The 24,539-nt window shown below is 47.2% G+C and overlaps 1 protein-coding gene across 1 annotated transcript in view; it reads left to right on the forward strand.

Moving 5' to 3' along the window:
* Positions 1-11,009: 11,009 nt before the first annotated feature.
* cass4 (Cas scaffold protein family member 4) overlaps positions 11,010-24,539 on the forward strand; it is a 36,477-nt gene continuing 22,947 nt past the window's right edge. The window contains exon 1 of the mRNA XM_042324972.1: positions 11,010-11,290. Coding sequence (XP_042180906.1) covers positions 11,198-11,290 — 93 coding nt within the window. The 5' untranslated portion in view covers positions 11,010-11,197. The remainder of the gene's footprint in view (positions 11,291-24,539) is intronic.

The following is a 24,539-nucleotide window of genomic DNA, read 5'->3' on the forward strand; positions in this document are numbered from 1 at the left end:
GATATCTGTGTCATTATCATAGACAGTAGATATCTGTGTCATTATCACAGACAGTAGATAAATGTATCATTACATTCACAGACAGTAGATACACTATATATACAAAAGTGGATTTGTCTATTTCAGCCACACCCGTTGCAGACAGGTGTATACAATCGAGATAAAACAGCCATGCAATCTCCATAGACAAACATTGGCGTTCTCTGGAGTGATGAATCACTCTTCACCATCTTCACCAAAACCCAAATTGGTCCGCCGGACTGCCAGATGGTGAAGCGTGATTCATTTCACCAGACAACACTTTTCCACTGCTCCAGAGTCCAATGGCGGCGAGCTTTACACCACTCTTGCCGACGCTTGGCATTGCTCATGGTGATCTTAGGTTTGTGTGAAATTGCTCAACCATGGAAACCCATTTCATGAACCTTCTGACAAACAGTTTTTGTTTCTGGTGAAACTCAGGCAGCAGTTGTTGTTGCCATCCTGTACCTGTCCCGTAGGTTTGATGTTCGGATGTACCGATCCTGTGCAGGTGTTGTTACACGTGGTCTGCCACTGCGAGGACGATCAGCTGTCCGTCCTGTCTCCCTGTAGCTGTCTTAGGCATCTCACAGTATGAGCGTTGCAATGTTTTGCTCTGGCCACATCTGCAGTCATCATGCCTCCTTGCAGCATGCCTAACGCACGTTCACTCAGATGAGCAGGGACCCTGGGCATCTTTCTTTTGGTGTTTTTCAGAGTCAGTAGAAAGGCCTCTTTAGTCTACTAAGTTTTCATAACTGTGACCTTAATTGCCTACCGTCTGTAAGCTGTTAGTGTGTTAACGACCGTTCCACAGGTGCATGTTCATTAGTTGTTTATGGTTCATGGAACAAGCATGGGAAACAGTGTTTTAACCCTTTACAATGAAAATCTGTGAAGTTATTTGAATTTTTACAAATTATCTTTGAAAGACAGGATCCTGAAAAAGGGATGTTTATTTTTGAGTTTAGCTAGATACATCTTTGGGCTTTTATGTTTTTCAGAGTCAGTAGATAGACCTCTTTAGTGTACTAAGTTTTCATAACTGTGACCTTAATTGTCTACCGTCTAATTGATACATCTTTGGGCTTTTATGTTTTTCAGTCGTGCGTAATGTGCCTGTATCCTATTGGATTTTTTAATTACATTTTTATTTAACCTTTATTTAACCAGGTAGGCCAGTTGAGAACAAGTTCTCGTTTACAACTGCGACCTGACCAAGATAAAGCAAAGCAGGGCGACACAAACAACAACACAGAGTTACACATGGAATAAAACGTACAGTCAATAACACAGTAGAAAAAAATCTATATACAGTGTGTGCAAATGTGTGCAGATTAGGGAGGTAGGGCAATAAATAGGCCGAAGTGGCGAAGTAATTACAATTTAGCAATTAAACACTGGCGTGATAGATGTGCAGAAGATGAATGTGCAAGTAGAGATACTAGGGTGCAAAGGAGCAAAAAAATAAATAACAATATGGGGATGAGGGAGTTGGGTGGGATATTTACAGATGAGCTATGTACAGGTGCAATGATCTGTGAGCTGCTCTGACAGCAGGTGCTTAAAGCTAGTGAGGGAGATATGGGTCTCAAGCTTCAGTGATTTTTGCAATTAATTCCAGTCATTGGCAGCAGAGAACTGGAAGGAAAGGCGGCCAAAGGATGTGTGGGTGTGGCGAAGAATATGAAGCAAGGGCCAGCCAACGAGGGCATACAGGTCGCAGTGGTGGGTGGTATATGGGGATGGCACTGTGATAGACTGCATCCAATTCGCTGAGTAGACTGTCGGAGGCTATTTTGTAAATGATATCGCCGAAGTCAAGGATCGGTAAGATAGTCAGTTTTACGAGGGTGTGTTTGGCAGCATGAGTAAAAGATGCTTTGTTGCGAAATAGGAAGCCGCTTCTAGATTTCATTTTGGATTGGAGATGCTCAATGTGAGTCTGGAAGGAGAGTTTACAGTCTAACCAGACACCTAGGTATTTGTAGTTGTCCACATATTCTAAGTCAGAACCGTCCAGAATAGTGATGCTGGACGGGCGGGCAGGTGCGGGCAGTGATTGGTTGAAGAGCATGCATTTAGTTTTACTTGCATTTAAGAGCAGTTGGAGGCCACGGAAGGAGTGTTGTATGGCATTGAAGCTCGTTTGGAGGTTAGATAGCACAGTGTCCAAGGACGGGCCGGAAGTATATAGAATGGTGTCGCCTTCAGAGAGGTGGATCAGAGAATCACCAGCAGCAAGAGCGACATCATTGATGTATACAGAGAAGAGAGTCGGCCGGAGAATTGAACCCTGTGGCACCCCCATAGAGACTGCCAGAGGACCGGACAACAGGCCCTCTGATTTGACACACTGAACTCTGTCTGAGAAGTAGTTGGTGAACCAAGTGAGGCAGTCATTTTAGAAACATTGTCTTTTATCGATGGTGGTTATGATGTCGTTTAGAACCTTGAGCGTGGATGAGGTGCACCCATGACCAGCTCTGAAACCGGATTGCGTTGCGGAGAAGTTACGGTGGGATTCGAAATGGTCAGTGATCTCTTTGTTAACTTGGCTTTCGAAGACCTTAGAAAGGCAGGGTTGGATAGATATACAGTGGGGAGAACAAGTATTTGATACACTGCTGATTCTGCAGGTTTTCCTACTTACAAAGCATGTAGAGGTCTGTAATTTTTTATCATAGGTACACTTCAACTGTGAGAGATGGAATATAAAACAAAAATCCAGAAAATCACAGTGTATGATTTTTAAGTAATTAATTTGCATTAATTGAGATATGGGGGATGCTTGGGAAAGTTGCTGTGGGGGGTGCGGGGCTGTTGACCGGGGTAGGGGTAGCCAGGTGGAATGCATGGCCAGCCGTAGAAAAATGCTTATTGAAATTCTCAATTATAATGGATTTATCAGTGGTGACAGTGTTTCCTAGCCTCAGTGCAGTGGGCAGCTGGGAGGAGGTACTCTTATTCTCCATGGACTTTACAGTGTCCCAGAACTTTTGGAGTTTATGCTACAGGATGCAAATTTCTGTTAGAAACTGCCTGTATGTATTGGTTCCTAAATTCCCTGAAAAGTTGCATAACACGGGGCTGTTCGATGCTAATGCAGTTCGCCACCGGATGTTTTTGTGCTGGGCAGTCAGGTCTGGAGTGAACCATATCTTTTCCTGATTCTATATTGCGCAGGGCTGGCGGCTCTACAGTGAAATAAGACAATAATCACTAACCAAAACAGCAATGGACAAGGCATATTTACATTAGGGAGAAGCATGCATAGCCGAGTGATCATAGGCACCAGTGAGAAGCTAGGCGAGCTTTAGACACGGCGATTCGGGCCGGTGCTAGCAGGCCAGGGCTAGCAGGCTATCAGAAGGGCCTTGGGGGTTGTAGCGACGGAAGAGTCTGTTGTAGTCCCCTCGGACGGCTGAGTGGATCTGTGCTGTAGTGTCTCTGTGCTGTAGTGTCTCTGTGTTGAGGCCAGCTGTAGTGTCTCTGTGTTGAGGCCAGCTGTAGTGTCTCTGTGTTGAGGCCAGCTGTAGTGTCTCTGTGTTGAGGCCAGCTGTAGTGTCTCTGTGTTGAGGCCAGCTGTAGTGTCTCTGTGTTGAGGCCAGCTGTAGTGTCTCTGTGTTGAGGCCAGCTGTAGTGTCTCTGTGCTGTAGTGTCTCTGTGTTGAGGCCAGCTGTTGTGTCTCTGTGCTGTAGTGTCTCTGTGTTGAGGCCAGCTGTAGTGTCTCTGTGTTGAGGCCAGCTGTAGTGTCTCTGTGCTGTAGTGTCTCTGTGTTGAGGCCAGCTGTAGTGTCTCTGTGTTGAGCCCAGCTGTAGTGTCTCTGTGCTGTAGTGTCTCTGTGTTGAGGCCAGCTGTAGTGTCTCTGTGTTGAGGCCAGCTGTAGTGTCTCTGTGCTGTAGTGTCTCTGTGTTGAGGCCAGCTGTAGTGTCTCTGTGCTGTAGTGTCTCTGTGTTGAGGCCAGCTGTAGTGTCTCTGTGTTGAGGCCAGCTGTAGTGTCTCTGTGTTGAGGCCAGCTGTAGTGTCTCTGTGTTGAGGTCAGCTGTAGTGTCTCTGTGTTGAGGCCAGCTGTAGTGTCTCTGTGTTGAGGCCAGCTGTAGTGTCTCTGTGTTGAGGCCAGCTGTAGTGTCTCTGTGCTGTAGTGTCTCTGTGTTGAGGCCAGCTGTAGTGTCTCTGTGTTGAGGCCAGTTGTAGTGTCTCTGTGTTGAGGCCAGCTGTAGTGTCTCTGTGTTGAGGCCAGTTGTAGTGTCTCTGTGTTGAGGCCAGCTGTAGTGTCTCTGTGTTGAGGCCAGCTGTAGTGTCTCTGTGTTGAGGCCAGCTGTAGTGTCTCTGTGTTGAGGCCAGCTGTAGTGTCTCTGTGTTGAGGCCAGCTGTAGTGTCTCTGTGTTGAGGCCAGCTGTAGTGTCTCTGTGTTGAGGCCAGCTGTAGTGTCTCTGTGTTGAGGCCAGCTGTAGTGTCTCTGTGTTGAGGCCAGCTGTAGTGTCTCTGTGCTGTAGTGTCTCTGTGTTGAGGCCAGCTGTAGTGTCTCTGTGTTGAGGCCAGCTGTAGTGTCTCTGTGTTGAGGTCAGCTGTAGTGTCTCTGTGCTGTAGTGTCTCTGTGTTGAGGCCAGCTGTAGTGTCTCTGTGTTGAGGTCAGCTGTAGTGTCTCTGTGCTGTAGTATCTCTGTGTTGAGGCCAGCTGTAGTGTCTCTGTGTTGAGGCCAGCTGTAGTGTCTCTGTGTTGAGGCCAGCTGTAGTGTCTCTGTGCTGTAGTGTCTCTGTGTTGAGGCCAGCTGTAGTGTCTCTGTGTTGAGGCCAGCTGTAGTGTCTCTGTGTTGAGGCCAGTTGTAGTGTCTCTGTGTTGAGGCCAGCTGTAGTGTCTCTGTGTTGAGGCCAGCTGTAGTGTCTCTGTGTTGAGGCCAGCTGTAGTGTCTCTGTGCTGTAGTGTCTCTGTGCTGTAGTGTCTCTGTGTTGAGGCCAGCTGTAGTGTCTCTGTGCTGTAGTGTCTCTGTGTTGAGGCCAGCTGTAGTGTCTCTGTGCTGTAGTGTCTCTGTGTTGAGGCCAGCTGTAGTGTCTCTGTGCTGTAGTGTCTCTGTGTTGAGGCCAGCTGTAGTGTCTCTGTGCTGTAGTGTCTCTGTGCTGTAGTGTCTCTGTGTTGAGGCCAGCTGTAGTGTCTCTGTGTTGAGGCCAGCTGTAGTGTCTCTGTGCTGTAGTGTCTCTGTGTTGAGGCCAGCTGTAGTGTCTCTGTGTTGAGGCCAGCTGTAGTGTCTCTGTGTTGAGGCCAGCTGTAGTGTCTCTGTGTTGAGGTCAGCTGTAGTGTCTCTGTGTTGAGGCCAGCTGTAGTGTCTCTGTGTTGAGGCCAGCTGTAGTGTCTCTGTGTTGAGGCCAGCTGTAGTGTCTCTGTGCTGTAGTGTCTCTGTGTTGAGGCCAGCTGTAGTGTCTCTGTGTTGAGGCCAGTTGTAGTGTCTCTGTGTTGAGGCCAGCTGTAGTGTCTCTGTGTTGAGGCCAGCTGTAGTGTCTCTGTGTTGAGGCCAGCTGTAGTGTCTCTGTGTTGAGGCCAGCTGTAGTGTCTCTGTGTTGATGCCAGTTGTAGTGTCTCTGTGTTGAGGCCAGCTGTAGTGTCTCTGTGTTGAGGCCAGCTGTAGTGTCTCTGTGCTGTAGTGTCTCTGTGTTGAGGCCAGCTGTAGTGTCTCTGTGTTGAGGCTAGCTGTAGTGTCTCTGTGTTGAGGCCAGCTGTAGTGTCTCTGTGTTGAGGCTAGCTGTAGTGTCTCTGTGTTGAGGCTAGCTGTAGTGTCTCTGTGTTGAGGCCAGCTGTAGTGTCTCTGTGTTGAGGCCAGCTGTAGTGTCTCTGTGTTGAGGCCAGCTGTAGTGTCTCTGTGTTGAGGCCAGCTGTAGTGTCTCTGTGTTGAGGCCAGCTGTAGTGTCTCTGTGCTGTAGTGTCTCTGTGTTGAGGCCAGCTGTAGTGTCTCTGTGTTGAGGCCAGCTGTAGTGTCTCTGTGTTGAGGCCAGCTGTAGTGTCTCTGTGTTGAGGCCAGCTGTAGTGTCTCTGTGTTGAGGCCAGCTGTAGTGTCTCTGTGTTGAGGCCAGCTGTAGTGTCTCTGTGTTGAGGCCAGCTGTAGTGTCTCTGTGTTGAGAACAGCTGTAGTGTCTCTGTGTTGAGGCCAGCTGTAGTGTCTCTGTGTTGAGGCCAGCTGTAGTGTCTGTATCTCATCTGAAGAATGGAGGTTAATTTCAGTAAACAGAAATGTATTTTCTTATTCTCTCTGAAAACAATGTTGCATTTGACTTCACTTCCTGAATTGATTGAAACAGATTGACTCCATCCCCACTGTAGACAGGCTGTGTTGATGCTTTATGTATTTACTAAAACCACCAAAGCAGAACTGTAGTGAGGTCATCGTAACACAAAAACAAGTTTTCCCACCCCTCCCCACCAGCACCCCCCCCCACCACCTTCGTGGTATAGCTAACAGGCTAGGTGTTTGTAGATGGACTGGGTCGTATGTGTGCTACTTGTGTCCGTGTGCTGCCTTGTGTCTGTGTGTGTGTTGCCTGGGTCGTGTGTGTGCTGCCTGGGTCGTGTGTGTGCTGCTGCCTGGGTCGTGTGTGTGTGTTGCCTGGGTCGTGTGTGTGCTGCCTGGGTCGTGTGTGTGCTGCCTGGGTCGTGTGTGTGCTGCCTGGGTCGTGTGTGTGCTGCCTGGGTCGTGTGTGTGCTGCCTGGGTTGTGTATGTGCTATCTGGGTCGTGTGTGTGCTGCCTGGGTCGTGTGTGTGCTGCCTGGGTCGTGTGTGTGTTGCCTGGGCGTGTGTGTGCTGCCTGGGTCGTGTGTGTGCTGCCTGGGTCGTGTGTGTGCTGCCTGGGTTGTGTGTGTGCTGCAGAGGGCTGCTCTGGTGTAACAGGTGCAGAGTGTAATAGTGAAAGGACTCTTTGTTTCTGAGATTCACCCTCCATGTGTGGTAGGAAGGGACAGACAGCAGCACACACCTTACAGCTCAGCTCAGACCAGGGTGGGTGGGGGTGGTTGGTGGTGGGTGGTGAGAGGGTGGGTGGTGGTTGGTGGTTGGTGATGGGTGGTGAGAGGGTGGGTGGTGGTTGGTGGTTGGTGGGTGGTGAGAGGGTGGGTGGTGGTTGGTGGTTGGTGGGTGGGGGTGGTTGGTGGGTGGTGGGTGGGTGGGGGTGGTTGGTGGTTGGTGATGGTTGGTGGGAGGGTGGGTGGTGGTTGGTGGTTGGTGGGTGGTGGTTGGTGGTTGGTGGTTGGTGGGTGGGTGGGGGTGGTTGGTGGGTGGTGGGTGGGTGGGGTGGTTGGTGGTTGGTGATGGGTGGTGAGAGGGTGGGGGGTGGTTGGTGGTTGGTGATGGGTGGTGAGAGGGTGGGTGGTGGTTGGTGGTGGGTGGGTGGGGGGTGGTTGGTGGGTGGTTGGTGGTTGGTGGTGGGTTGTAGGTGGGTGGTTGGTGGTGGGTGGGTGGTTGGTGGTGGGTGGTGGGTGGTTGGTGGTGGGTGGTGGGTGGTGGTGGGTGGTGGGTGGTTGGTGGTGGGTGGTGGGTGGTGGGTGGTTGGTGGTTGGTGGTGGTTGGTGGTTGGTGGTTGGTGGTGGGTGGTGGGTGTTTGGTGGTGGGTGGTTGGGTGGGTGGGTGGTGGGCAGGTGGTGGGTGGTGGTTGGTGGTGGGTGGGTGGTGGTTGGTGGTGGGTGGGTGGTGGTGGGTGGTGATGGGGGTGGGTGGGTGGGTGGTGGGTGGTGGTTGGTGGTTGGTGGTTGGTGGTTGGTGGTGGTTGGTGGTGGGTGGGTGGGTGGGTGGGAGGGTGGTGGTTGGTGGTGGGTGGGTGGTTGGTGGTGGGTGGGTGGGTGGGTGGGTGGGTGGTGATTGGTGGTTGGTGATGGGTGGTGAGTGGGTGGGTGGTGGTTGGTGGTGGGTGGGTGGTGGTTGGTGGTGGGTGGGTGGGTGGGTGGTGGTGGGTGGTGATGGGGGTGGGTGGGTGGGTGGTGGGTGGTGGTTGGTGGTTGGTGGTGGTTGGTGGTGGGTGGGTGGGTGGGTGGGTGGGTGGGAGGGTGGTGGTTGGTGGTTGGTGATGGGTGGTGAGTGGGTGGGTGGTGGTTGGTGGTTGGTGGTTGGTGGGTGGTGGTTGGTGGTTGGTGGGTGGGTGGTGGTTGGTGGTGGGTGGTTGGTGGTGGGTGGTGGGTGGTGGGTGGTTGGTGGTGGGTGGTGGGTGTTGAGTGGGTGGGGGTGGGTGGGTGGTGGTAGGTGGTGGGTGGTGGGGGTGGTTGGGTGGGTGGGTGGTGGGTGGGTGGTGGGTGGGTGGTTGGTGTAAGGGTGGTGGGTGGTGAGTGGGTGGGTGGTGGTTGGTGGTTGGTGGGTGGTGGTTGGTGGTTGGTGGTGGTTGGTGGTGGGTGGGTGGGTGGGTGGGTGGGTGGGAGGGTGGTGGTTGGTGGTTGGTGATGGGTGGTGAGTGGGTGGGTGGTGGTTGGTGGTTGGTGGTTGGTGGGTGGTGGTTGGTGGTTGGTGGGTGGGTGGTGGTTGGTGGTGGGTGGTTGGTGGTGGGTGGTGGGTGGTGGGTGGTTGGTGGTGGGTGGTGGGTGTTGAGTGGGTGGGGGGTGGGTGGGTGGTGGTAGGTGGTGGGTGGTGGGGGTGGTTGGGTGGGTGGGTGGTGGGTGGGTGGTGGGTGGGTGGTTGGTGTGAGGGTGGTGGGTGGTGAGTGGGTGGGTGGTGGTTGGTGGTTGGTGGGTGGTGGTTGGTGGTGGGTGGGTGGTGGTTGGTGGTGGGTGGGTGGTTGGTGGTGGGTGGGTGGGTGGGTGGGTGGTGGTTGGTGGTTGGTGATGGGTGGTGAGTGGGTGGGTGGTGATTGGTGGGTGGTGGTTGGTGGTTGGTGGGTGGTGGTTGGTGGTGGGTGGTGGTTGGTGGTGGGTGGGTGGGTGGAGAAAGAGAGAATTAGAGAGAGCCTACTTAAATTCACACAGGACACTGGATAAGACAGGAGAAGTACTCCAGATATAACAAACTGACACTAGCCCACCGACACATAAACTATTGCAGCATAAATACTGGAGGCTGAGACAGGAGAGGGTCAGTGATACCCCCGGACAGGACCAAACAGGCAGGATATAACCCCACCCACTTTGTTTACAAGCCAGTCCTTCAGTAGACAGACAGACAGACAGACAGACAGACAGACAGACAGACAGACAGACAGACAGACAGACAGACAGACAGACAGACAGACAGACAGATACACAGACACACAGACACACAGACACACAGACAGACAGACAGAGCGGTGAGTTGAGGAGGCTTACAAGCCAGTCATTCAGCAGACAGACAGGGAGGGCTAGGAGATGAATGAGGGAAGACAGGGGGATGAGTGGGATGGGCTAGGAATATCAACATAAGGATGCTCAGCACCAATGTGTCATACTATATGTATAATGGGCAGGACTGGGGAGGTCTGGGGTTGGCACCAATGTGTCATACTATATGTATAATGGGCAGGACTGGGGAGGTCTGGGGTTGGCACCAATGTATCATACTATATGTATAATGGGCAGGACTGGGGAGGTCTGGGGTTGGCACCAATGACACATGGTTATGGTTTACAGGGGCCAACACAAATTGTTGTGTTGTATACTGTACTGTGTTGTGTTGTATACTGTACTGTGTTGTGTTGTATACTGTACTGTGTTGTATACTGTACTGTGTTGTGTTGTATACTGTACTGTGTTGTGTTGTATACTGTACTGTGTTGTATACTGTACTGTGTTGTGTTGTATACTGTACTGTGTTGTGTTGTGTACTGTACTGTGTTGTGTTGTATACTGTACTGTGTTGTGTTGTGTACTGTACTGTGTTGTGTTGTATACTGTACTGTGTTGTGTTGTATACTGTACTGTGTTGTATACTGTACTGTGTTGTGTTGTATACTGTACTGTGTTGTATACTGTACTGTGTTGTATACTGTACTGTGTTGTATACTGTACTGTACTGTGTTGTATACTGTACTGTGTTGTGTTGTATACTGTACTGTGTTGTGTTGTATACTGTACTGTGTTGTATACTGTACTGTGTTGTGTTGTGTACTGTACTGTGTTGTGTTGTATACTGTACTGTGTTGTATACTGTACTGTGTTGTATACTGTACTGTGTTGTGTTGTATACTGTACTGTGTTGTATACTGTACTGTGTTGTGTTGTGTACTGTACTGTGTTGTGTTGTATACTGTACTGTGTTGTATACTGTACTGTGTTGTGTTGTATACTGTACTGTGTTGTATACTGTACTGTGTTGTGTTGTATACTGTACTGTGTTGTATACTGTACTGTGTTGTATACTGTACTGTGTTGTGTTGTATACTGTACTGTGTTGTGTTGTATACTGTACTGTGTTGTGTTGTGTACTGTACTGTGTTGTGTTGTATACTGTACTGTGTTGTGTTGTGTACTGTACTGTGTTGTGTTGTATACTGTACTGTGTTGTATACTGTACTGTGTTGTGTTGTGTACTGTACTGTGTTGTGTTGTATACTGTACTGTGTTGTATACTGTACTGTGTTGTATACTGTACTGTGTTGTGTTGTGTACTGTACTGTGTTGTGTTGTATACTGTACTGTGTTGTGTTGTATACTGTACTGTGTTGTGTTGTATACTGTACTGTGTTGTGTTGTATACTGTACTGTGTTGTATACTGTACTGTGTTGTGTTGTATACTGTACTGTGTTGTATACTGTACTGTGTTGTGTTGTGTACTGTACTGTGTTGTGTTGTATACTGTACTGTGTTGTATACTGTACTGTGTTGTATACTGTACTGTGTTGTGTTGTATTCTTTTTTTGTGTTGTATTCTTTGTTGTGTTGTGTACTGTATTGTATACTGTGTTGTGTTGTATTCTGTGTTGTGTTGCATACTGTGGTGTTGCGCACTGTTTTGTGCTTTATTCTGTGTTATATAATGTATTGTGTTGTGTACTGTGTTGTGTTGTATACAGTGTTGTTCTGTAAACTGTGTGGTGTTGTATTGTATTCTGTGTGGTGTTGTAATCTGTGTTGTGCTTTATGTTGTGTTATGCTGTCCTGTCTCCTCTCCCCAGACCCTGCTGGCTAAGGCCCTGTATGATAACATAGCCGAGTGCAGTGATGAGCTGGGCTTCAGGAAGGGAGACGTGGTTACAGTGCTGCAACAGGAAGTAGAAGGGAGCTGTGGTTGGTGGATGTGCTTTCTTTCTGGACGACAGGGCCTGGCCCCAGCCAATCGCCTGCAGCTCCTACCACTGGCCCCACCCCAGATCCCGGCTCAGACCCAGGTATGACTGGGTTTAATATTTTCCTGGTAATTTACAAATGTTCCATCCGAAAAATGAATCACTATTCTCCCGAGTAACCCGTATTTCCAGCCAAAACAAGAAGTGTCATACAAAAGCATTATAAAGCATGTAAATAGGCGTCTGGATTAGTGAACGTCTGGATTAGTGAACGTCTGGATTAGTGAACGTCTGGATTAGTGAACGTCTGGATTAGTGAACGTCTGGATTAGTGAACGTCTGGACTAGGGAACGTCTGGATTAGTGAACGTCTGGATTAGTGAACGTCTGGATTAGTGAACGTCTGGATTAGTGAACGTCTGGACTAGTGAACGTCTGGATTAGTGAACATCTGGATTAGTGAACGTCTGGATTAGTGAACGTCTGGACTAGTGAACGTCTGGATTAGTGAACGTCTGGATTAGTGAACGTCTGGATTAGTGAACGTCTGGATTAGATTACAGAATGATTGGAAATTCAAGCCTGATGCAACCTGAGTCTGATGAGACAAAAATTAAAAACATTTCATGAGCACTACTCATGAAGATTAATAATGAGCAGTGATACTATCCAGAGTAGTGATACTATCAGAGCAGTGATACTATCCAGAGCAGTGATACTATCAGAGCAGTGATACTATCAGAGCAGTGATACTATCAGAGTAGTGATACTATCCAGAGCAGTGATACTATCAGAGTAGTGATACTATCCAGAGCAGTGATACTATCAGAGTAGTGATACTATCCAGAGTAGTGATACTATCCAGAGCAGTGATACTATCCAGAGTAGTGATACTATCAGAGCAGTGATACTATCCAGAGCAGTGATACTATCAGAGTAGTGATACTATCCAGAGCAGTGATACTATCAGAGTAGTGATACTATCCAGAGCAGTGATACTATCCAGAGCAGTGATACTATCCAGAGCAGTGATACTATCCAGAGCAGTGATACTATCCAGAGTAGTGCTACTAGTCAGAGTAGTGATACTATCCAGAGTAGTGCTACTAGTCAGAGTAGTGATACTATCCAGAGTAGTGATACTATCCAGAGTAGTGATACTATCCAGAGCAGTGATACTGGTAGTGATACTATCCAGAGTAGTGATACTATCCAGAGTAGTGATACTATCAGAGTAGTGATACTATCCAGAGCAGTGATACTATCCAGAGCAGTGATGCTATCAGAGCAGTGATACTATCAGAGCAGTGATACTATAACCTCATTTATAACCTCAATTTCAACATACCCTTCTGCAACCCGCCTCACCCAATGTGGTACTGATCTGCTATGTTCTATACTTTAGAAACAGAACCCCCAACAGAAGCTAGCCCGCTAACTAGCTACTAGCTAGTAGTCAGCTTGCCACTGCTAGTGGTCATCAGCTAACCTTATCCTGGTCATCTCCTGCCAGTCTGCAGAGCGCAATTCAACCCAGAGCATACTGGACTGCTTTTTCTCCACCAAATCTCCACATCTTCAGATTCCTACCGCAAGCTCTAAACCTCTTCACCTGGATCATCACAGCTAGCTAGCTGCTATCTGAGCGGCTACTCCTGGCTAACGTCTCTGTCCCAAAGCAAGCACCAGTTAGCCTGGAACTAGCCTCGAGCTAGGCCCATCACCTGACTAGCTGAAGAGGTCCATCAGCCAATTTCTTGGGCTACAATACCTATTTTGCCAATAGGCCTGAACCCCTTTTACTGCCGACACAGAGCCCTGCCAATCCATCGCGACTGGTCTGACGCTGTAGCCGTCCGAGGGGACTACAACAGACTCTTCCGTCACTACAACCCCCAAGGCCCTTCTGATAGCCTGCTAGCCCTGGCCTGCTAGCACCGGCCCGAATCGCCGTGTCTAAAGCTCGCCTAGCTTCTCACTGGTGCCTATGATCACTCGGCTATGCATGCTTCTCCCTAATGTAAATATGCCTTGTCCATTGCTGTTTTGGTTAGTGATTATTGTCTTATTTCACTGTAGAGCCGCCAGCCCTGCGCAATATAGAATCAGGAAAAGATATGGTTCACTCCAGACCTGACTGCCCAGCACAAAAACATCCGGTGGCGAACTGCATTAGCACCGAACAGCCCCCGTGTTATGCAACTTTTCAGGGAATTTAGGAACCAATACATACAGGCAGTTTCTAACAGAAATTTGCATCCTGTAGCATAAACTCCAAAAAGTTCTGGGACACTGTAAAGTCCATGGAGAATAAGAGTACCTCCTCCCAGCTGCCCACTGCACTGAGGCTAGGAAACACTGTCACCACTGATAAATCCATTATAATTGAGAATTTCAATAAGCATTTTTCTACGGCTGGCCATGCATTCCACCTGGCTACCCCTACCCCGGTCAACAGCCCCGCACCCCCCACAGCAACTTTCCCAAGCATCCCCCATATCTCAATTAATGCAAATTAATTACTTAAAAATCATACACTGTGATTTTCTGGATTTTTGTTTTATATTCCATCTCTCACAGTTGAAGTGTACCTATGATAAAAATTACAGACCTCTACATGCTTTGTAAGTAGGAAAACCTGCAGAATCAGCAGTGTATCAAATACTTGTTCTCCCCACTGTATATCTATCCAACCCTGCCTTTCTAAGGTCTTCGAAAGCCAAGTTAACAAAGAGATCACTGACCATTTCGAATCCCACCGTAACTTCTCCGCAACGCAATCCGGTTTCAGAGCTGGTCATGGGTGCACCTCATCCACGCTCAAGGTTCTAAACGACATCATAACCACCATCGATAAAAGACAATGTTTCTAAAATGACTGCCTCACTTGGTTCACCAACTACTTCTCAGACAGAGTTCAGTGTGTCAAATCAGAGGGCCTGTTGTCCGGTCCTCTGGCAGTCTCTATGGGGGTGCCACAGGGTTCAATTCTCCGGCCGACTCTCTTCTCTGTATACATCAATGATGTCGCTCTTGCTGCTGGTGATTCTCTGATCCACCTCTACGAAGGCGACACCATTCTATATACTTCCGGCCCGTCCTTGGACACTGTGCTATCTAACCTCCAAACGAGCTTCAATGCCATACAACACTCCTTCCGTGGCCTCCAACTGCTCTTAAATGCAAGTAAAACTAAATGCATGCTCTTCAACCAATCACTGCCCGCACCTGCCCGCCCGTCCAGCATCACTATTCTGGACGGTTCTGACTTAGAATATGTGGACAACTACAAATACCTAGGTGTCTGGTTAGACTGTAAACTCTCCTTCCAGACTCACATTGAGCATCTCCAATCCAAAATGAAATCTAGAAGCGGCTTCCTATTTCGCAACAAAGCATCCTTTACTCATGCTGCCAAACACACCCTCGTAAAACTGACTATCTTACCGATCCTTGACTTCGGCGATATCATTTACAAAATAGCCTCCGACAGTCTACTCAGCGAATTGGATGCAGTCTATCACAGTGCCATCCCCATATACCACCCACCACTGCGACCTGTATGCCCTCGTTGGCTGGCCCTTGCTTCATATTCTTCGCCACACCCACACATACTTTGGCCGCCTTTCCTTCCAGTTCTCTGCTGCCAATGACTGGAATTAATTGCAAAAATCACTGAAGCTTGAGACCCATATCTCCCTCACTAGCTTTAAGCACCTGCTGTCAGAGCAGCTCACAGATCATTGCACCTGTACATAGCTCATCTGTAAATATCCCACCCAACTCCCTCATCCCCATATTGTTATTTATTTTTTTGCTCCTTTGCACCCTAGTATCTCTATTTGCACATTCATCTTCTGCACATCTATCACGCCAGTGTTTAATTGCTAAATTGTAATTACTTCGCCACTTCGGCCTATTTATTGCCCTACCTCCCTAATCTGCACACATTTGCACACACTGTATATAGATTTTTTTCTACTGTGTTATTGACTGTACGTTTGTTTATTCCATGTGTAACTCTGTGTTGTTGTTTGTGTCGCCCTGCTTTGCTTTATCTTGGTCAGGTCGCAGTTGTAAACGAGAACTTGTTCTCAACTGGCCTACCTGGTTAAATAAAGGTTAAATAAAAAATGTAATTAAAAAATCCAATAGGATACAGGCACATTACGCACGACTGAAAAACATAAAAGCCCAAAGATGTATCAATTAGACGGTAGACAATTAAGGTCACAGTTATGAAAACTTAGTACACTAAAGAGGTCTATCTACTGACTCTGAAAAACATAAAAGCCCAAAGATGTATGTAGCTAAACTCAAAAATAAACATCCCTTTTTCAGGATCCTGTCTTTCAAAGATAATTTGTAAAAATTCAAATAACATCACAGATCTTCATTATAAAGGGTTAAAACACTGTTTCCCATGCTTGTTCAATGAACCATAAACAACTAATGAACATGCACCTGTGGAAGGTCGTTAACACACTAACAGCTTACAGACGGTAGGCAATTAAGGTCACAGTTATGAAAACTTAGTAGACTAAAGAGGCCTTTCTACTGACTCTGAAAAACACCAAAAGAAAGATGCCCAGGGTCCCTGCTCATCTGAGTGAACGTGCGTTAGGCATGCTGCAAGGAGGCATGATGACTGCAGATGTGGCCAGAGCAAAACATTGCAACGTTCATACTGTGAGATGCCTAAGACAGCGCTACAGGGAGACAGGACGGACAGCTGATCGTCCTCGCAGTGGCAGACCACGTGTAACAACACCTGCACAGGATCGGTACATCCGAACATCAAACCTACGGGACAGGTACAGGATGGCAACAACAACTGCCTGAGTTTCACCAGAAACGCACAGTCCCTCCACCAGTGCTCAGACTGTCCACAATAGGCTGAGAGAGGCTTGTAGGCCTGTTGTAAGGCAGGTCCTCACCAGACATCACCGGCAACAACGTCGCCTATGGGCACAAACCCACCGTCGCTGGACCAGACAGGACTGGCAAAAAGTGATCTTCAAAGTTGATTTGTCTCACCAGGGGTGCAGATCGGATTGCATTTATCTGAAGGAATGAGCCAAGGGTTCTGGGGCACCGAGGCCTGATCGATTTGGTGGTGGAGGGTCCGTCATGGTCTGGGGCGGTGTGTCACAGCATCATCGGACTGAGCTTGTTGTCATTGCAGGTAATCCCAACGCTGTGCGTTACAGAGAAGACATCCTCCTCCCTCATGTGGTACCCTTCCTGCAGGCTCACCCTGACATGACCCTTCAGCATGACAATGTCACCAGCCATACTGCTCGTTCTGTGAGTGATTTCCTGCAAGACAGTAATGTCAGTGTTCTGCCATGGCCAGCGAAGAGCCCGGATCTCAATCCCATTGAGCACGTCTGGGACCTGTTGGATCGGAGGGTGAGGCCTAGGGCCTTCCCGCCAGAAATGTTCGGGATTTTGCAGGTGCCTTGGTGGAAGACTGGGGTAACATCTCACAGCAAGAACTGGCAAATCTGGTGCAGTCCATGAGGAGATGCACTGCAGTACTTAATGCAGCTGGTGGCCACACCAGATTCTGACTGTTACTCTTGATTTTGACCCCCTTTGTTCAGGGACACATTATTCCATTTCGGTTAGTCACATGCCTGTGGAACTTGTTCAGTTGTTGAATCTTATGTTCACACAAGTATTTTTTTTTTTTTTGGAGTTTGCTGAAAATAAACGCAGTTGACAGTGAGAGAACGTTTCTTTTTTAACTGAGATTATATGGTCTCTTGGGTAAATAAATTAAACTAGCTCCATTAGGCTAATCTTTTTAGTGTGAACTTTATTACTTACTGTATTGTATTATACTGTATTGTATTATACTGTATTGTATTATACTGTATTATATTATACTGTATTGTATTATACTGTAATGTATTATACTGTATTGTATTATACTGTAATGTATTATACTGTAATGTATTATACTGTATTGTATTATACTGTAATGTATTATACTGTATTATATTATACTGTATTGTATTATACTGTATTGTATTATACTGTATTATATTATACTGTATTGTATTATACTGTAATGTATTATACTGTATTGTATTATACTGTATTGTATTATACTGTATTATATTATACTGTATTGTATTATACTGTATTGTATCATACTGTATTATATTATACTGTATTGTATTATACTGTATTATATTATACTGTATTGTATTATACTGTATTATATTATACTGTAATGTATTATACTGTATTGTATTATACTGTATTGTATTATACTGTATTGTTTAGACTGGAGTTATGTGTAACGTCTGCTTCCAACTCACACTCTCAAACACATAGATCCCCTGAACTCAGTTCATTCTCCAGCCCACTTTCCAACTCACACTCTCAACCGTGTAGATCCCCTGAACTCAGTTCACTCTCCAGATCCCAATCACCTGAATTCTAATCACCTGTTCACACCTGTGTGTCATTATCACACACTATTTAGTTCAGTTCTTTGCACCACATCACTGAGAGGTATTGTTTGTTTTGTGACATACGTCTTTCAGAGCGCTGGTTCTCCCGTGATTTAATCCTGTGTGATAGTTTTGGCCTGCCTAATAGGGCCTATTTGTGTAGTTAGTAGGCTGACTCATATATACCTTTCACAATATCTCCCCTAATGTTTCCACGCCTACATCCTCTTTCTCTATTGTTGCTTCATTCCTTCCTCACTTTCAACAATTACATGAAGTACATTTTGTTGTCCTTATCTTCATCATTCTAATAACATCCTTGAATAATATCGGACTAGAGGACCCCGCTGTAGTCTACCACCATCTGAGTGGTTATGGGTCTGAATTAATAACTGCTGTAGTCTACCACCATCTGAGTGGTTATGGGTCTGAATTAATAACTGCTATAGTCTACCACCATCTGAGTGGTTATGGGTCTGAATTAATAACTGCTGTAGTCTACCGCCATCTGAGTGGTTATGGGTCTGAATTAATAACTGCTATAGTCTACCACCATCTGAGTGGTTATGGGTCTGAATTAATAACTGCTGTAGTCTACCACCATCTGAGTGGTTATGGGTCTGAATTAATAACTGCTATAGTCTACCACCATCTGAGTGGTTATGGGTCTGAATGGTTATGGGTCTGAATTAATAACTGCTATAGTCTACCACCATCTGAGTGGTTATGGGTCTGAATGGTTATGGGTCTGAATTAATAACTGCTATAGTCTACCACCATCTGAGTGGTTATGGGTCTGAGTGGTTATGGGTCTGAATTAATAACTGCTATAGTCTACCACCATCTGAATGGTTATGGGTCTGAATTAATAACTGCTATAGTCTACCACCATCTGAGTGGTTATGGGTCTGAATTAATAACTGCTGTAGTCTACCACCATCTGAGTGGTTATGGGTCTGAATTAATAACTGCTATAGTCTACCACCATCTGAGTGGTTATGGGTCTGAATTAATAACTGCTATAGTCTACCACCATCTGAGTGGTTATGGGTCTGAATTAATAACTGCTGTAGTCTACCACCATCTGAGTGGTTATGGGTCTGAATTAATAACTGCTGTAGTCTACCGCCATCTGAGTGGTTATGGGTCTGAATTAATAACTGCTGTAGTCTACCACCATCTGAGTGGTTATGGGTCTGAATTAATAACTGCTGTAGTCTACCACCATCTGAGTGGTTATGGGTCTGAGTGGTTATGGGTCTGAATTAATAACTGCTATAGTCTACCACCATCTGAGTGGTTATGGGTCTGAATTAATAACTGCTGTAGTCTACCGCCATCTGAGTGGTTATGGGTCTGAATTAATAACTGCTGTAGTCTACCACCATCTGAGTGGTTATGGGTCTGAATTAATAACTGCTGTAGTCTACCACCATCTGAGTGGTTATGGGTCTGAATTAATAACTGCTGTAGTCTACCACCATCTGAGTGGTTATGGGTCTGAGTGGTTATGGGTCTGAATTAATAACTGCTATAGTCTACCACCATCTGAGTGGTTATGGGTCTGAGTGGTTATGGGTCTGAATTAATAACTGCTATAGTCTACCACCATCTGAGTGGTTATGGGTCTGAGTGGTTATGGGTCTGAATTAATAACTGCTATAGTCTACCACCATCTGAGTGGTTATGGGTCTGAGTGGTTATGGGTCTGAATTAATAACTGCTATAGTCTACCACCATCTGAGTGGTTATGGGTCTGAGTGGTTATGGGTCTGAATTAATAACTGCTGTAGTCTACCGCCATCTGAGTGGTTATGGGTCTGAATGAATAACTGCTGTAGTCTACCACCATCTGTGTGGTTATGGGTCTGAGTGGTTATGGGTCTGAATTAATAACTGCTATAGTCTACCACCATCTGAGTGGTTATGGGTCTGAGTGGTTATGGGTCTGAATTAATAACTGCTATAGTCTACCACCATCTGAATGGTTATGGGTCTGAATTAATAACTGCTGTAGTCTACCACCATCTGAGTGGTTATGGGTCTGAATTAATAACTGCTGTAGTCTACCACCATCTGAGTGGTTATGGGTCTGAATTAATAACTGCTATAGTCTACCACCATCTGAGTGGTTATGGGTCTGAATTAATAACTGCTGTAGTCTACCACCATCTGAATGGTTATGGGTCTGAATTAATAACTGCTATAGTCTACCCCCATCTGAGTGGTTATGGGTCTGAATTAATAACTGCTGTAGTCTACCACCATCTGAATGGTTATGGGTCTGAATGGTTATGGGTCTGAATGGTTATGGGTCTGAATTAATAACTGCTATAGTCTACCACCATCTGAATGGTTATGGGTCTGAATGGTTATGGGTCTGAATTAATAACTGCTATAGTCTACCACCATCTGAGTGGTTATGGGTCTGAATGGTTCTGGGTCTGAATTAATAACTGCTATAGTCTACCACCATCTGAGTGGTTATGGGTCTGAATTAATAACTGCTATAGTCTACCACCATCTGAGTGGTTATGGGTCTGAATTAATAACTGCTATAGTCTACCACCATCTGAATGGTTATGGGTCTGAATTAATAACTGCTATAGTCTACCACCATCTGAATGGTTATGGGTCTGAATTAATAACTGCTATAGTCGACCGCCATCTGAATGGTTATGGGTCTGAATTAATAACTGCTATAGTCTACCACCATCTGAATGGTTATGGGTCTGAATTAATAACTGCTATAGTCTACCACCATCTGAATGGTTATGGGTCTGAATTAATAACTGCTATAGTCTACCACCATCTGAATGGTTATGGGTCTGAATTAATAACTGCTATAGTCTACCACCATCTGAATGGTTATGGGTCTGAATTAATAACTGCTATAGTCTACCACCATCTGAATGGTTATGGGTCTGAATTAATAACTGCTATAGTCTACCACCATCTGAGTGGTTATGGGTCTGAATTAATAACTGCTGTAGTCTACCACCATCTGAGTGGTTATGGGTCTGAGTGGTTATGGGTCTGAATTAATAACTGCTATAGTCTACCACCATCTGAATGGTTATGGGTCTGAATTAATAACTGCTGTAGTCTACCACCATCTGAATGGTTATGGGTCTGAATTAATAACTGCTGTAGTCTACCACCATCTGAATGGTTATGGGTCTGAATTAATAACTGCTGTAGTCTACCACCATCTGAGTGGTTATGGGTCTGAGTGGTTATGGGTCTGAATTAATAACTGCTATAGTCTACCACCATCTGAATGGTTATGGGTCTGAATTAATAACTGCTATAGTCTACCACCATCTGAATGGTTATGGGTCTGAATTAATAACTGCTGTAGTCTACCACCATCTGAATGGTTATGGGTCTGAATTAATAACTGCTGTAGTCTACCACCATCTGAATGGTTATGGGTCTGAATTAATAACTGCTATAGTCTACCACCATCTGAGTGGTTATGGGTCTGAATTAATAACTGCTGTAGTCTACCACCATCTGAATGGTTATGGGTCTGAATTAATAACTGCTATAGTCTACCACCATCTGAATGGTTATGGGTCTGAATTAATAACTGCTGTAGTCTACCACCATCTGAATGGTTATGGGTCTGAATTAATAACTGCTATAGTCTACCACCATCTGAGTGGTTATGGGTCTGAATTAATAACTGCTATAGTCTACCACCATCTGAATGGTTATGGGTCTGAATTAATAACTGCTGTAGTCTACCACCATCTGAATGGTTATGGGTCTGAATTAATAACTGCTGTAGTCTACCACCATCGCTCTTCTTTCAAACTACCCCTGAGTTCTATTGGCTGCTGTGTTTCGCTCTATTTTAAAAGTCTATTGGTATAACAAATGCTAAAAGTATGTTCAGCCAGCGATTCTAGTCCAGCTTTGCCTGGGAGAGGCCAGCGGGGCACAGGTGCTTGGGTATTGGGCAAGAGACAGGGGTTATAAGTTAGAAGCTTATTATCCATAACCCATCATTAATTAGCTAAATTCAAGGATACCTGCTGCTCTCTCTCTCTACTGCACCTGCTGTCTCTGACCTGCTGTTTCAGACTCTCTCTCTCTCTCTCTCTCTCTCTCTCTCTACTGCACCTGCTGTCTCTGACCTGCTGTTTCAGACTCTCTCTCTCTCTCTCTCTCTCTCTCTCTCTCTCTCTCTCTCTCTCTCTCTCTCTCCTCTCTCTCTCTCTACTGCACCTGCTGTCTCGAACTCGGCTATGAAAAGCCAAAAGACTTTAATTTACTCTTAAGGTGCTGACCTGTTGCACCCTCTACAACCGCTGTGAGTATTATTTGACCCTGCTGGTCATCTATGAACATTTGAACATCTTGGCCATGTTCTGTTATAATCTCCACCCGGCACAGCCAGAAGAGGACTAGCCACCCCACATAGCCTGGTTCCTCTCTAGGTTTCTTCCTAGGTTTTGTCCTTCCTAGGGAGTTTTTCCTAGCCACCGTGCTTCTACACCTGCATTGCTTGCTGTTTGGGGTTTTAGGCTGGGTTTCTGTACAGCACTTTGAGACATCAGCTGATGTGAGAAGGGCTTTATAAATACATGTGATTGATTATGCTGGATTGAATGTACTACCTGTAAGAAATAGTCTAGGACATCTATATTTAGGGCTACAGTAAATATCAATCTAGAACAGGATTATCTATTTTGGATGGAGTTGATGGAGAGAGAGAAAGACTGCCGATGCAGTGATTTAAAGCAAAAATATTTGAGTGATCGGCTGTTTTACATAAAACATATAAAAAGTTACCATGATGGGATGATAGGGATGATGTGAACTGCATTCTATACTGAGATGGGCTGTCTGTACTCACCCTGAGATGGGCTATCTGTACTCACCCTGAGATGGGCTGTCTGTACTCACCCTGAGATGGGCTGTCTGTACTCACCCTGAGATGGGCTGTCTGTACTCACCCTGAGATGGGCTGTCTGTCCCCACCCTGAGATGGGCTGTCTGTACTCACCCTGAGATGGGCTGTCTGTACTCATCCTGAGATGGGCTGTCTGTACTCATCCTGAGATGGGCTGTCTGTCCCCACCCTGAGATGGTCTGTCTGTCCCCACCCTGAGATGGTATGTCTGTCCCCACCCTGAGATGGTCTGTCTGTCCCCACCCTGAGATGGTCTGTCTGTCCCCACCCTGAGATGGTCTGTCTGTCCCCACCCTGAGATGGTCTGTCTGTACTCACCCTGAGATGGTCTGTCCCACCCTGAGATGGTCTGTCTGTACTCACCCTGAGATGGTCTGTCCCCACCCTGAGATGGTCTGTCCCCACCCTGAGATGGTCTGTCCCCACCCTGAGATGGTCTGTCTGTACTCACCCTGAGATGTTCTGTCCCCACCCGGAGATGGGCTGTCTGTACTCACCCTGAGATGGGCTGTCTGTACTCATCCTGAGATGGGCTTTCTGTACTCATCCTGAGATGGGCTGTCTGTCCCCACCCTGAGATGGTCTGTCTGTCCCCACCCTGAGATGGTCTGTCTGTACTCACCCTGAGATGGTCTGTCCCCACCCTGAGATGGTCTGTCCCCACCCTGACATGGTCTGTCCCCACCCTGAGATGGTCTGTCTGTACTCACCCTGAGATGGTCTGTCCCCACCCTGAGATGGTCTGTCTGTACTCACCCTGAGATGGTCTGTCCCCACCCTGAGATGGTCTGTCCCCACCCTGAGATGGTCTGTCCCCACCCTGAGATGGTCTGTCTGTACTCACCCTGAGATGTTCTGTCCCCACCCGGAGATGGGCTGTCTGTACTCACCCTGAGATGGGCTGTCTGTACTCATCCTGAGATGGGCTTTCTGTACTCATCCTGAGATGGGCTGTCTGTCCCCACCCTGAGATGGTCTGTCTGTCCCCACCCTGAGATGGTCTGTCTGTACTCACCCTGAGATGGTCTGTCCCCACCCTGAGATGGTCTGTCCCCACCCTGAGATGGTCTGTCCCCACCCTGAGATGGTCTGTCCCCACCCTGAGATGGTCTGTCTGTACTCACCCTGAGATGGTCTGTCCCCACCCTGAGATGGGCTGTCTGTCCTCACCCTGAGATGGTCTGTCCCCACCCTGAGATGGTCTGTCCCCACCCTGAGATGGTCTGTCCCCACCCTGAGATGGTCTGTCTGTACTCACCCTGAGATGGTCTGTCCCCACCCTGAGATGGTCTGTCCCCACCCTGAGATGGTCTGTCCCCACCCTGAGATGGTCTGTCCCCACCCTGAGATGGTCTGTCTGTACTCACCCTGAGATGGTCTGTCCCCACCCTGAGATGGGCTGTCTGTCCTCACCCTGAGATGGTCTGTCCCCACCCTGAGATGGTCTGTCCCCACCCTGAGATGGTCTGTCCCCACCCTGAGATGGGCTGTCTGTCCCCACCCTGAGATGGTCTGTCTGTACTCACCCTGAGATGGTCTGTCCCCACCCTGAGATGGGCTGTCTGTACTCACCCTGAGATGGTCTGTCCCCACCCTGAGATGGGCTGTCTGTACTCACCCTGAGATGGTCTGTCTGTACTCACCCTGAGATGGTCTGTCTGTACTCACCTTGAGATGGTCTGTCTGTACTCACCCTGAGAAGGTCTGTCCCCACCCTGAGATGGTCTGTCCCCACTCTGAGATGGTCTGTCTGTACTCACCCTGAGATGGTCTGTCTGTCCCCACCCTGAGATGGTCTGTCTGTACCCACCCTGAGATGGGCTGTCTGTCCCCACCCTGAGATGGTCTGTCTGTACTCACCCTGAGATGGGCTGTCTGTCCCCACCCTGAGATGGTCTGTCTGTCCCCACCCTGAGATGGTCTGTCTGTCCCCACCCTGAGATGGTCTGTCTGTACTCATCCTGAG

The sequence above is a fragment of the Oncorhynchus tshawytscha genome, linkage group LG07 (assembly GCF_018296145.1).
Source record: "Oncorhynchus tshawytscha isolate Ot180627B linkage group LG07, Otsh_v2.0, whole genome shotgun sequence".
NCBI lineage: Eukaryota > Metazoa > Chordata > Actinopteri > Salmoniformes > Salmonidae > Oncorhynchus > Oncorhynchus tshawytscha.